General features: G+C 38.1%; 1 protein-coding gene across 2 annotated transcripts in view; it reads left to right on the top strand.

Moving 5' to 3' along the window:
* baiap2l1a (BAR/IMD domain containing adaptor protein 2 like 1a) overlaps positions 1-15,421 on the top strand; it is a 131,950-nt gene that overhangs the window by 44,819 nt on the left and 71,710 nt on the right. For both annotated transcript variants that reach the window (XR_012100729.1, XM_073060180.1), the window contains exons 4-7: positions 1,456-1,517; positions 3,437-3,508; positions 4,494-4,631; positions 15,029-15,181. Coding sequence is in view for 1 of the 2 variants with exons in the window: in XM_073060180.1 (XP_072916281.1) it covers positions 1,456-1,517; positions 3,437-3,508; positions 4,494-4,631; positions 15,029-15,181 (425 nt within the window). In the remaining variant the exon portion in view is untranslated. The remainder of the gene's footprint in view (positions 1-1,455; positions 1,518-3,436; positions 3,509-4,493; positions 4,632-15,028; positions 15,182-15,421) is intronic.

Genomic DNA, 15,421 nt, shown 5'->3' with positions numbered 1-15,421 from the left:
AATGTGGTGGAGTTATTTTTAAAACGACTGCAAAAGCTGGAAGTCTGAAATAAAAATAGTAGGTTGGGCAGCATCTGTGGAGAGAATTAATATTTTGGGACAATAGTTCTGTCAAATGACCTGATCGGTTCAGCTGAGTTTTTCCAGCATCTTTTTAATTTTTTTTAAATTTAGATTTTCAGCATTTACAGTTTTTTTTAAAAATTTTGCTTAAATACTGATTGTCACATTTGCCTTGAATGGAAGAAGTATCTTCCAACCGGCACTAGTAATAACTGGTCAGTAAGACCATAAGATATAGGGGCAGAATTAGGCCATTTGGCCCATCAAGTCTACTCCACCATTTCATCATGGCTAATCAATTTCCCTCTCATTCCCAATCTCCTGTCATCTTGCCTATAATGCTTCATGCCCTGGCTAATCAAGAATCTATTGACCTCTGCTTTAAATATACCCAATGACTTGGCCTCCACAGCAGCCTGTTGCAATGAATTCCACAGATTCACCATCCTCTGGCTCAGGAAATCCCTCCTCATTTCCATTCTAAATGGACATCCCTATTCTGAGGCTGTGTCCTCTTGTCTTAGACTCCCCACCATCAGAAACATATTCTCCACGTCCACTCTTTCAAGGCCTTTTAACATTTAGTAGGTTTCAGTGAGATCCCCTCCCCATTCTTCTGAATTCCAGTGAGTACAGGCCCAGAACCATCAAATGCTTTTCATGTGATAAAGCTTTCAATCCTGAAATTATTTTTGTAAACCCCTTTTGAACCCTCTCCAAGAAACCATTCTGAATCTTGCAGTCATAAATTCCCAAACACAAAATGGTTGCTACTTGAGATTATTTTTTCCACATTTTTCAGTGTGCCTCAAGATTCAAGAACTAAAATGAAACTTAATTTAATTAAACTTGTTTTTCTCTGAATGTGACTTTCCCTCCAAATCACAATGTATGCAAGTATTTAAGAAGACAGGATGGTTCAATATCAATCACTCCACTCTGATCCCAACCTCAGCTAGAGAAGGCATAATCGGTAGCTGCTTTCTAAAGGGAGAAAGATCAAGTTCAAATTTATTGTCATCCGACTGTTTCATCTGGTTGTATGCATGTACAATATTCCTCCGGACCATGGTGCATCCACAATATGCATATCCCACACAGCACTTAAAACAATATATTACCACAAATTTCAATAAAATAAAATGTAATTCAAAATGGAAGATGGACACTGAGAAGTGAAATGTTGGTGTTGGAGTTGCTTTTGGTTGACCTGCCTGAATAGAGCCTGAAGTAACTTGCTGTTTTGAGAAGCACAAGCCTGACTTCTGACTGACTTGGGATACTGTACCATTTACAATAGGGGAAAAACTTATCTTTTTTTGTATATAAAAAAACATTTTTGTATAAATAAACTAGGCAGCTATGTAACTCTATTTTCTATTATTCCCATAGGACAAGTCCTTATGGAGATTTCAGAAGTTCACAAGAGACTCAACTTTGAAATGGAAGATAATGTATGTATAAGTTATACATTGTTTTATTTTAAAAACAGTTTTAAAATGGTTATTACCCTTTTAATCTTATCCAAAATTATACACCTGAATGATAATATTTAAAATAAAAAGCATAAAAATACGCTTTTCAGCATGTTATGACCATGCTGGCAATTCAGATGACGCAGCTGTTGGTGCACACCCCTGTCAATTACTACTCGAGAACAGCAGGATCCAGACCACCACCACTATAAAAATACTTTTCCTCAACCTTCCTGTTTCACAATTAACTTAAATGTGTGCATCCAAGGAAAGCAAGTCCTTTCTAGTTGCCCTATCTGTGCCTGAGCCTCTGCAGCACTTAAATGAAGACTTCCCACAGTGCTGTTTCGTAGGAAGTTCCAGAATGTACATGGGGAAGTTGCAGGTGGTGTCCCAAGCATCCATTGCCCGTGCATGAGTTTGGGAGGTGCTGTCCAGAAAGCTCAAATGAGTGACTGAAGTGCATTGTGCAGATGGTAAACTTTGCAGTCATGTGCAAATGGTAGAGGGAATTGATACTTAAGATGGCAGGTTGGGGTAACTCAAGGTAGTGACTTTGTCCTGATATCAAACTGCTTCAGGGTTGCGTTCATCCAGGCAAATGCAGAGTGTTCTATAGTGCCTGTGATTTCTACCTTGAAGATGAAAAGGCTTTGGGATGTCAGATGAGTCACTTACTGAGGATGCAGTCTCGGTTTTTTTTCCCTAGCCATGGTTTTCATGTGGCTGGTCTGGTTGAGTGTTCATAAATGGTGCCCACTCTGTTTCCCTCCATCCCACTCTCACCAGATTTTGTTGTTGTATGGCAATGACAAAGTCATTGAATGTCAAAGTTATGTGGTTAGTCCTGTTGTTGAAGGTTATCACCTAGCATCCTTGTGATGAAAGTGTTACTTTCTGTTATTAGTGCATGCATGAATGTTGTGTAGCTCTTGCTGCATGCAGGCATGCATTACTTCCTTTGGAATAGTTATGAATAATATTGACCACTGTGCACTCATCAGTAAGTTTATGATGGGAACAGTGGAGGAGCCAACAATGATTGGGCCTCGAACATTACCTTGAGGAACTCTTACAGGTCAACTCACATGGTTGCCATGATTAGCCTCCAATGATCATATTCTCATTTTGGAATCCTGATCTCAGTTTTAATTGGACAGGCTTTTCGTGGTTGCAATTTGGTTGGGGGTGGGGGAGGAGGATTGAAAATTACCCTTTGAGCCAGGTTAAGTCACAAATATATATTTCGCCTGGTTGTGAAAAAAAAAAATACCTGAGAGCAGATGCTGGTCTCCTTTTTCATTAGAAATAAACAATAGTTTATCTCAAGAGTAGAAGAGAAAACAGTTTGTGGACATCCACAGAATTTCAAAACTTAATTGAGAAGCCCCCCAAATCAAGCTACAGGGTAAATTTGTGTTCATCTGCACAAGAGATGAAGAAAATAGGCCTGGAAATGATGCAACAAAATGTGTCAAAATGCTTAAGTTCAATTTCATTACTTTTTATAGTGCATCGTAATTGAAAATTAGTTTTCAATCCAGTGTAATCATTTCCTATAAATTTGAGGTAGCTTTCTCTACAATGCTCTAAGAGTATCCATTGTTGCTTATCTTGCATCTTTTTGACACCCCCTGCAGCTACCTTGACCCACTGACCCCCAGCCAGCTCTGGCCCTACAATCCAGTTGTCTCAAGATCCATTCCTCTCTATGAAAATGATGATTCCTCACACCAACCCCTGACTTTCTCAATGTTGGTCCCATTGTTTCTCCCCTATCTTTCATTCAAATTGACTGCAGTAGAATTTTTAAGCTAAGATACATTTGGGCATTATTTAAGTCTTACTTATTGCTGTTGATTTAGTTTCTAATTGAAGCTTTTTTTTTCATCTTGAAGTTTAGGAAATTTCACAAAGACATAGTATTTGAATTGGAGAAAAAAATTGATCAAGATGTGAAATACATGAATGTAGGTACCTATTCTATTCAATTACAAGTTATGTAACAGTTAATTGTTTGTCAGATATAATTTAAGGAATTACAATAAATTCAACTTATTGTGAATACTTGGGATCTTGTGCTACTGAAAAAATGCCTTCAATAATCCCACCCAACAATTCAATTTGGAAACATTTATGGAATGTTGTTACAGTAAGCAGGAAGCCATTTTACAGATAAAGCTAGTAAGCGGTTTTTAAACATGAAATTAACATGTTTAACAAATCCACTTCTAAATTTCTGGTTAATAAAGCTCAATTATACCAAACAGAGAGCCAAAGCTGTCATTATATTGTGTGATACAGAACTTTTGCTTTCATAGGAAAAATAGAAACTGGATTTGATCTGAGGACATCATTAAACAAATATAAATTTGTGTTTGTCCACAATTTGAGAAGTTTAGAGATTGGTTTAAGTATTAAACTGTGTGGACTCGCAGGAGGAGGAAGAGTTTATTTTGTTATTCACAAGGTATAATGGACAGCAAAGATAATGGAGGACGTAGATCAATCATGATATTAATGATTGGCAAAATATATTGGAAGAGCCAAGTGGAGTGTTCCTTCTTCCTACATTCCTTCATATGTCTATAACTATGACAGGAAAAAATCTAAAACTGACTTTTCATAATGTATAAACCTTCAACCTATTTTTGTATCTTGGAATATTCTCAATCAAAAAATGAATGGCTTTTCCAGGGTTATTCGAGTACTATACAATTTGATTCTCAGATGTATTAGTTTTATATAGAAAGAGAAGATCAAGGATTCATATTAGCAGTAATTGTAATGTGATGCTTATCTGAATTTTAAGTATTGTTGGTGAATTAGGCCATAGAGGTTAGAATTTCTGCAAGAACTTCAGGTACTTAAAATTTCTCTGCCCGTGCCCTAGAATTTATTATAATAAACTGACCATTTTTGGCATGCAAATTAACTTGTTGTAATTTCCTGCAGGCAACTCTTAAAAAGTACCAAACAGAACACAGAACTAAATTAGATTCTCTGGAAAAGACCCAAGCAGAACTCAAGAAACTTAGAAGGAAAAGTCAAGGAACAAAAAATGCATACAAGTACGAAAATAAAGAAATGGAGGTAGGTGGCAAGTTTATAATTTTGTGTCTAAAATCAGATTTGCTTCTCTCTTCCATCTTCATCCAAATTATTTAGAGTCCCAAGAGTTAACTTTTTTCTATGATTCATTCTTTGAGGATTTAACCAATACTGGTTTCTTTCTAGGGTGCACTTTATCTTTGTACATGTATAAATATGAATTGCATGTGATTTACTAAGTGTTAACATTAAAATTAAATCTGCCTGAGATAAAGTATATGTACATCTGTGTTCGGGTTGTATAGCGCATGTTTGAGTTTTAAACTGAAACCAATGAGTTCCTTGTGGCTGTAGTATATTGAAGATCAAATCAATATTTCTCAAGTGGAATAAAAGACAAATCTTTTGTGAGGTGGATGTGGTTTGTGCTGTGCTGGTTAATTATTAGCCATATGTGGTGATTTTTTAACACTAAATCTGTTTTCTGAAACCACGAAGTGTCTGGCACTATAGTATTGCAATTGTTATAATTTTACTAGTCATTCTCTTTGGTTGATAAGTAGCTTTTTGAGTTGTAAAATTAAGTACTGCAGATCTGAAGTATAAACTGCAGGTGCTCAACAGTTGTCAAGGCCTGTTGATCAATCAATCTTGTGTAATCAATCTTGTACAGAGATATTTCAAAGGGGTTCCCAGAAAGGTTGATAAAGGAAAGATGGTTGATAAAGACATTGCTACATGGACTTTGACAAGACATTTGTCAACATCTCCCATGGTAGGTTGGTCCAGAAAGTTAAATCACGTGGCATTCAGAATGAACTAGACAATTAGATCTGATATTGACTTAGTGGAAGCAGTCAGAGAGTGGTAGTTTATGATTGTCCCTCTCTGGGATTGATGCTGGTCTGTTGTTGTTTATCTACTATGTTAATGATTTAGATGATGTGGGAAGATAGATCAGCAGAGTTGCTGATGACACCAAGATTTGGAGTGTAATGGATAGTGAAGAAGGCTATTAAAGCTTGCAGTGGGATCTGAACTAGCTGGAAAGATTGGCTGAGAAATAGCAGATTAAATTTAATGCAGACAAGTATGAGGTATTGTACTTTGGGAGGATAAACCAGGGTAGGACTTACTTGGGGCACACTAGGGGGCTGAGGAGTGCAGTGGAACAAAGGGAACTGGAAATGTAATTCCATGAAATTGGTATGACATGTAGATGGTTTCATAAAGTGAGCTAGTAGCATATTGGCCATAAATCTGCTTTGAGTACAGGAGTGGGATGTTATGCTGAAGTTGAATAAGATGTTGATGCCTAATTTGAAGTACTGTTCGCAGTTCTGGCTACCTACCTACAGGAACTATAGAATGCAGAGAAAATTTGCAAGGATGTTTCCAGGGCTTGAGGATTTGAGTATATAGGGAAAGGTTAAATAGATTAGGACTTTACTCTGTGGAGCATAGGAGAATGAGGAAGGTTTGATGAGTATATAAAACTGAGGGGTATAGATAAGGTAAATGCAAGCAGGCTTCACCCTACCCTCGAAAATAACTAATTCAAGTTTTAAGTTTATCATTCAACTGTACAAGATTCAAAATTGTTTAATGTAATTTCCAGTACACAAGTGTAAAGGAGAATGAAATGATTGTTACTCCAGATCTAATGCAGCACTCCAAAAACATAAAGTGACGCTAGGCACAGGAGTATCTATACATCAGGTGGCTGACAAGAAATTATAAAGTTGTGGAAGGGTGGGTTATGGGGTGGAGGAGTTGATCAGCCTTCCTGATTGGAGAAAGTAACTGTTTTTGAGTCTTATGGCCCTGATCTGGATGCTACATAGCTTCCTCCCTGATGGGAGTGGGATAAGCAATCTATGAGCAGGTAGGTGGGATCCTTCAGGATCCTGGCACTTTCCTGGCACTTTTCTGTATGTATGTCCTTGATGGCAGGTTGGCTGGTGCCAGTGATCAGGTTGTATACAGATAAATGAAACATCGTTCCTCTGGGGCTAAGGAGCAAGACACAGTACATATAGCACATATAGGCACTATAATATTAGCACAAGTCCCTAGAAGATTGACACTTTGACATAAAGTGTGAGGTATAGGTTTATGTAAGACAGTAGAATGTTACTAGCACTATTATAAAACAAGCTGTAGTATAAATATATGAAACAGCAACAAAAGATGAAAAGTGACCAGTGCAAGATTGAGTGTGTGAGTTGGGAAGTAGGGTGTGGGGGTGGGGGTGTACGTGGCAGGGCATCAAACAAGGTGTATATGTGTGCAATTTGTTAATGAGCAAGGTATGGGGGAGAATGATTAAGATGATTAATTCGTTCAGTACTGCATAGTTCAATGGGCCGAATGTTATCCCCCTGGTCTACAAGTTTCTGATTCTGAAATTATGCACATTTAGTGCTGTATTTTTGAGTACGATCATTGTGAATTTTGGACTTCATAAGTAGCAACAATATGTGAAAATCTCTTGTTTAAAAATGAGTTTTGAGCTTCCAATGCATGTAACAGTGGAGTTTCTGTTCAAGCTATACATTCAGTCTATTTCCTTCTACCTAATGCTTTGGAATAACATTGATGACTGCATTGAATGTAAATTTGTTTGGCATTAGCTCACATTTTTTTAAATCTACTGACGTGTGCCAAAATTGCAAGGTGAATTTTAATATTTCATTTCCCCACCCACAAAAGCCACAGTTGTGATGAAAGGCAAGGGTTGGGTAGGGATGATGCTGACGGTGTTTGTTCAGTTGGTGATTGACATTTTCACGAATGTAGCTAGGGATGGGCAATAAATACCAGTAACATCCACGTCACAGAAGTAAATAGAACAAAATAAAAGCAGTCAAAGTATAGTTATTTCATATCAAGGGAGGATGATGGTTACTCATCTTTTATCAAATTTGTATATCACTTTGTTAAAGGCCATAAGACTGCAGAATTAGGCCATTTAGGCCATTGAATCTGCCCCAAAACAATTTAAATAATAAACACAAGAGATTATGCAACAAACTGCTGGAAATCCAGAGCAACACACACACAAAATGCTGGAAGAACTTGAGGCAGGCAGCATCTATGGAAATGAATAAACATTTTACATTACATGCCAAGATCCTTCACCTGAACATGAATGGTTTCATCACTTAAGTGCACACAGTGGCCACTTTACATTTGTACACCTACATACAAAATGAGCAGCGCCTCTAGAGGTAAAACATGGCCTTTGAGTGTATAATCCCTTTGTTAAATAAACCATTTACAAGGCAACTTTTTGAGTTTTTTCAGCTACAAAAGGTGAATGAATGTTCAGATATTCAATTTTTTCTGAGAATTATTTCAACAAATTTTTATTCATTTTCTTGTAACATTTTTGTGGCTGTAGTATGGATGTTAAGGTATTTTACAATGGAGGGATAACATTATTCCTGAATAGATCTTTTCTTTTGATAAAACATTATTGGACAATACAAATTGATTATCAATTAATGTTGATCAATGCTACCAACCTCTTTCAGTTAACCTTGCATAGAGCAATGGATCAGATAATTCATTTGGGTGTCATGGTGAATGCTAGGCTCATTGATAAGGAATCTTGCATCTTGCTTCAAAGGAGCACAATTTTATCTGTCTTTTAGAATTTTTAAGTCTACTACTCTACACATAGCTTGTATTCTGGAGAAAAGATGCTTTTATAAATTTAAAAGTTCTGGAAATATGCCCATTTCATAGAGGGTACCGTTGTGTTCTGGTAAGGAGGAAGGACAAGGATACCAAGGTAAGGGAACATCAGAAGTCAAGTTGGTGAATTTAGTCAGAAAGAAAAAGGAAGCATATGTAAAGTATTGGAAGCTAAAATCAAGCAGATCGCCTTGAGGATTATAAAGAAGCTAGAAGAGAACCCAAGAAGGGGATTGAGAAAGCCAGGCGAGTCCATGATGAGTCCTTGACAAGTAAAATTAAAGCATGTCACGGCATTCTGTACATCAAGAGTAAGAAGATATCTAGGGACCAAGTAGGATCACTCCAGGATAAAGTAGGGCATGCACCAATGCTATACTGTACTGTATTCTAGATTTGCATCTCTGTGTAGTTAATACTTCAGTAATGTAAATGTATTGTTTGAAGCAATCTTTGATGTTTAATTCATTATGGGTTATATGTAAAAGTACATACATGGTATATGTCATCACGCTACCACATCATACGTATGCGTCTCACTAAAAGTAAAACTAAGAACGTACACGAGTTATTCCCAGCTTTGTATTTTCCTTTCAATTAGTCACAAAACATAATAGTAACAACGAGGAAGTTTTAAGCGAACCCAAGACAACTACCTACGTGTTCGAGTGTAGCAAGATGTTAGTTTTTTTTTAAAAAAGAACACTGTAGCATGTGTTCTTTGGAAGGGACAGAAGATGATAGAGTTTAAAAGAAGGCAGGAAATGGACAAAATTCACAAGTCCATTAATAGTGAGTACCACATGATGATCATAAAAAGAGAGCAGAAACGGCCGGCTATATCAGAAAGATGGATGCACTTGATTACACAATGGATAGCTGGATATTGTATACTGAGTGAATTGAGTAGTATTTTAAAGCATAGCTGATGAGTAACGAGTGCCAATTTTGCTCAGTGCATTGGATTTAAAGGTATGCAGTTTGGTTAGAGGTTTGACTGCTCCAACCAAACCAGCTGAAATGATATTGTGAAAGTAATGCAGGGACACTTGAAACCAAAGTCATTGTTGAATTCAAGGAGCTTTAGAGTTCATAAGCAGAATCAAAAGGTAGTGGAGTCCGTTTCAGCATACGGGGCTGAATTGAGGAGATTGAGTATTGTCAGTTTAGTAATGTGCTTAATGATATATGGAGATTGTTTAGTTTGTGGAATTTTACAAGAAGACATTTAAAAAAAAAGCGCTCCTAAATGAAGCACAGTTTACGTTTTAAAATAGCAATTGAAATAGTTGCATCTGTGCCGCAACTCAATTGTAACGGGCACAATTGAGTTGCAGACAGGAAGTGAGAGTGAACAAAATTGGAATATCTAAACAGAAGCTGGCCTGGCTAGGCAAATAGTATTACCATTGTGGCAGGGACTCACATTCACCAAACTAGGATATGTTTAAAGGTGAAACTTGCAGAAAATGCAACAAAGTAGGACACGTACAAATAGCATGTTGGGCAGACAAAATAGACTGCACAGGGAAGAGAAAAAGCTTTAAAAAGTCAAGTTGCAGTGTCAAAAAGAGTACTAATCTGCATGTTGATGAAAAATCTGATAATTATGAGTGATACAGGACTGGGTAACCTTGAGACAAACAATATGGCTGACATAAAGTTAACAGTAAATTAATTAAACTGGAACTGGACACTGGCTCAGCTTGTTTCAGTTATTCCACAAAATGAGTGGACAGCATTTCAAAGACACTAAACTGAAGCAGATATCCAACTAAAATTTGTACTGGAGAAAAGTTAACTCCTGTTAGAATGACATTTATAACAATGAAATACAACAACAAACAAGCCAAATTGGGTTTGTATGTGGTTTAAAAACAGGAAGACCAGCATTGTGGGGTCATGATTGGCTGAGGCAACTGCAACTTGATTGGAGTTCCATTCACCATTTGCATGCCACATTCCCAGCAACAGAGTCAACTGAAAGTGAATTAAGAAAGACACTGGATGATGCTACAGCAGTGTTCAAGGATGGCATTGGAAAACTCAAATATATCAAATATGTATAGTGTTACATGAAAATGCCACACCTGTGTTTTGCAAAGCCCGTCTGGTTCTTTATACCATTCGTGATAAAGTAGCCAGTGAGCTAGATCGCATGGAGGCTGAATGAATTCTTTTCAAGTTTGAGTGGAGCCCATGGTCCCAGTAGCCAAGAAGAATGGGTCTGTTAGGATTTATGGTGATTAGTCACCATCAACCCAGTACTGAAAGTAGATCAATACCCTCTGCTGAGGATAGAGGATATCTTTAAAAACCTTTCAAAATTCAAAATAAATTTTATTATCAGGATACGTCACCACATACAACCCTTAGATCCATTTTCCTGCGGACATACTCAGCAAATCTATAGAACAGTAACAATAACAGGATCAATGAAAGATCAAGCAAAGTGCAGATGACACCTGCAGGAAAACACTTCAGCAAAGTGGACTTGGCTGAGGCCTACCTACAGGTGAAGATGGAAAAAGAATCGAAAGTGTTTCTCACCATAAACACACACAGCTTCATTGGAGTAGTATCTGCACCTGCACTCTGGCAGAAAGCTATGGACCAGGTGCTGCAAGGCTGTCCAGGTACCCAGTGTAATCTGGATGACATCGATAAGGATGACAAGGAATATCTCCAAAATCTCAATACAGTGTTAAAAAGATTATGGGCTCAGTACAACACAACAAGTGTGAATTCTTTAAACCAAGCATCACTTAGTGGTCACACCATTGACACACAAAAATTACACGAGTGTGCTGAGAAAGTTCAAGTAGTGATGGATGCTTCAAGGCCAAAGGACATGTCATAGTTGCGGCCATTTTTAGGATTTGTCAATTACTATGCTCCACCCCTTGAACTCATTACTGTAGATCAGGAAGAAATGGCAATGAAGAAAGCTTTCCAGAAGTCAAAGGAAATGGTGATGTCAAACACTATGCATACATAATGTTCCACGTCATCCAGGGAAGCTTGCCAGGCACTGTTCAGGTGTCCAGAGTCAGCTGCTACAACCACCACAGAGGAGGCCAAAGAAGCTGAGATTATTTCACTGCCACAAATCTCTGCTCCCAAGGAAAGTGACCCCCCCCCCCCCGCCCCGGTCAGGAAATGTGTTATCCCACAAAAGTAAGAAATCCTCAGTGACTAAATCTTTAGCTAAGTGTTGTGTATTTAATATTTCAGTAATATTTGAGAATTATTGTAAATATATTTGATTAAGCATTCTTTGTTTAAATAATTTATTACAGTCTATGTAAAAGTACAAAACATGTCATACGTGTATGTCTCACTAAAAGTATAGCTAAGAACATGAGTTATTCCCAGCTCCATGTTTTCCTTTCAATAAGTTTGTGTTTTGGAGTTACAAAACATAACAGCCACTCTCATTTATTTGTCCTTGAAATGAAACGAGGAACTGGAAAGAACATACCTTGCCTACAAGTTAGTTCTATTAATAGATGTTGGAATAGAAATAACAGCCTGGAAATAGTTTGCAGATTAATGCGTGAATATATGGGGTGGATGTGCTACCGATAATCAGAAAAGTGTATTTTTATAAGTTGTGCTCCACGTTGACTATCATTTGTATATTGACAATAAAGTAAGAAAGTAATTGAATAAAGCCATTAATTTATTGCCATCCTGTTATAACTATAGATCAAATTCCCTTATGAATCTTTTAGCTTGGGAGAGCAGTATTTTTATACACTGTATCCACTTTATTAGGCATGCAAGTGTACCTAACAAAATGGCCACAGGAGTGGAACCTGGTGTGTTATTCTGCTGTAGTAGCCCATCCACTTCAAAGTTGTGCATTCAAAGGTGCTCTTCTGTACACCACTGTTATAGAAAACCTACAGCACAATACAGGCCCTTCGGCCCACAAAGTTGTGCCAAACATGTCCCTACCTTAGAAATTACTAGACTTGCCTATAGCCCTCTATTTTATTAAGCTTCATGTACCTATCTAAAAGCCTCTTAAAAGTCCCTATTGTATCCACCTCCTCCACCATTGCCAGAAGCCCATTCTACACACTCGCCACTCTGAGTAAAAAAAAACAACTCATCCCGATATCTCCTCTGTGCAGTTGGCCCTCCTTATCCGCGAGTTGCACGTGCGCGTATTCAATCAACCACGAATCGAAAAAACCCGGAAGTGCTCTTCCAGCACTTGTTGTTCAAGCATGTACAGACATATGTTTTTCTTGTCATTAGTCCCTAAAAAAAAAAATGCAGTATAACAATTATTTTACATAACATTTACATTGTATTACATATTATAAGTAATCTAGAGATGATTTTAAGTATACGGAAGGATGTGTGTAGGTTATTGGAATTTAAAAAAAGGAAGTTCTCTTCTCAGTAAGTTGGAACAGGTACATCTGGTATTATTTAGCGTCAGTTAGTCAAACGTTTGTCTTAGTATATAGTATATATTTTACCCCTCTATGGATATAAAACGCTTAAAAAATGTATGTTTCAGCGCTGGGCAATCCAGTGACAGATCGCTCCCGAGTGCACTGTCCATGTGTGCCTGGTTGATGAGGAGGATCAAAAACCCAAAGCCCAATAATTAAACCACTGTGTTGCTTAGTAATAATTGTAGCTTTCATCGGGCAGGGCCTTTCTCACTTTATCCTTTAAAATTGTTCCAATTGTTGACCGACTGTAGCCTAACGCTTGTCCAATGACTGATGGTGTTTCACCTCTTTCCGATCGCCTTATTATTTCTACTTCATTTTCAATCGTGATCACGATTATTTTCGTGAACAGAAACACTGCGGAGTCAGAATTCTGCAGCCGGGTCCTAATGTCCACCACACTGAGACAGGTTAAATAAGGTCCAGGATTCCGCTGGGTCCTAAGGTCCACTGCATTGAGACAGGTTGAATAAGAGGCTTGAGCATCTGCGTTTTTTGCTATCCGCGAGGGGTCCAGGAACCAATCCCTCACAGATGAGGAGGGCTGACTGTACCTACTCCCCAGCACCTTAAACCTGTGTCCTCTTGTGGCAACCATTTCAGCCCTGGGGGAAAAGCCTCTGACTATCCACACGATCATTGCCTCACGTCATTTTGTACACCTCTATCAGGTCACCTTTCATCCTGTCATTCCAAGGAGAAAAGGCAGAGTTCACTCAACCTATTCTCATAAGGCATGCTCCCCAATCCAGGCAACTTCCTTGTGAATCTCCTCTGCACCCTTTATATGGCTTCTACATCCTTCCTGTAGTGAGGCGACCAGAACTGAGCACAGTACTCCAAGTGGGGTCTGACCAGGGTCCTATATAGCTGCAACATTACCTCTTGGCTCCTAAATTCAATTCCATGATTGATGAAGGCCAATACACCATACACCTTCTTAACCACAGAGTCAACCTGTGCAGTTACTTTGAGCATCGTATGGACTCAGACCCCAAGATCCCTCTGATCCTCCACACTGCTACGAGTCTTACCATTAATTCTATATTCTGCCATCATACTTGACCGACCAAAATGAACCACTTCACACTTATCTGGGTTGAGCTCCATCTGCCACTTCTCAGCCAAGTTTTGCATCCTATCAATGTCCCGTCCTCTGACAGCCCTCCACACTATCCACAACACCTCCAACCTTTGTGTCATCAGCAAACTTACTAACCTGTCCCTCAACTTCCTCATCCAGGTCATTTATAAAAATCACAAAAAGGGTCCTAGAACAGATCCCTGAGGCACACTGCTGGTGACCGACCTCCATACAGAATATGACCCATCTACAACTGCTGTTTGCCTTCTGTGGGCAAGCCAGTTCTGGATCCACAAAGCAATGTCCTCTTGGATCCCATGCCTCCTTACTTTCTCAGTAAGCCTTGCATGGGGTACCTTATCAAATGCCTTGCTGAAATCTATGTGCACTACATCTCCTGCTCTACCTTCATCAATGTGCTTACTCACATCCTCAAAAAATTCAATCAGGCTCGTAAGACACGACCTGCCCTTTACAAAGCAAAGCTGACCACTACACCACTGTTATGCGTGGTTATTTAAGTTATTGTCACCTTCCTGTCAGCTTGAACCAGTCTGACAATTCTCCTCTGACCTCTCATTAACAAGATGTTTTCATCCACAGAACTGCCACTCACTGGATGTTTTCTTTTGCACCATTCTCTGTAAACTGTCGTGTGTGAAAATCTTAGAGATCACCAACAATTCATTCCATGGTCAAAGTCACTCATTATATTTCTTCCTGATTTTGATGTTTGGTCTGAATTACAACTAAATGTCTTGACCATACCTACATGTGTTTATGCATTGAGTTGCTGCCACATTATTGGCTGATTAGATGTCAGCATTAACGAGCAAATGTACAGATGTATCTAATAAGATGGCCACTGAGTGTATTAAAATGGCTACAAATCACTTTGTCTATATAAGCTTTCTCTCATTTTCACATAGTTTAAATTTCAATGACCAGTTTTGGGATATTTTAATATTTTTGGCTTCTGAAATGTAGCCTTTCATGCTAGAAATATTTCTTATCAACTGTCCAGAATATACTGCTTTCTGATGTATTAAATACGCATTGCTATGATAATATGGCACAAATATGCAGAAATTTGATTTTAGAAGAAACCAACAATCTGTAATTATGATATGACAGAAATTACTATAGATTTTCAAAAAGATAAAATCTCATGCTTTTTTTTTCAGTTTCTGGCAACTATCAATACAAGAGAAAGTGAGATTCAAAAGTTTATCACTGATGGCTGCAAAGAGGCTTTACTTGAAGAAAAAAGACGGTTCTGCTTCCTGGCGGACAAGCACTGCAGTTTTTCCCAAGATCTAAGCAATTATCATGATAAGGTCCATATAAAGAACTGTGAAACAACTGATGTTCTCTTTTTTTTAAAAATGTTGGAAAGTATTCATTATCAAAATTTGAAGCACTGTTACTGTAAAGAACTGAAAGTAGCTGTACTTAATATTTTACACTGCACTGGTGCAGTTTTTACCCACAGAAGGAGGGGAAGTTAAAAAATCTACCATCCAGCTCCATTGTTTTCCATCTAAAAGAAGAGCACCATCAATAATTGTCATATGTAT

The sequence above is a fragment of the Hemitrygon akajei genome, chromosome 11 (assembly GCF_048418815.1).
Source record: "Hemitrygon akajei chromosome 11, sHemAka1.3, whole genome shotgun sequence".
NCBI classification, from domain to species: domain Eukaryota; kingdom Metazoa; phylum Chordata; class Chondrichthyes; order Myliobatiformes; family Dasyatidae; genus Hemitrygon; species Hemitrygon akajei.
The sequence above is the reverse complement of the archived record's forward strand: the minus strand, read 5'-3'. Positions and strand labels throughout refer to the sequence as shown.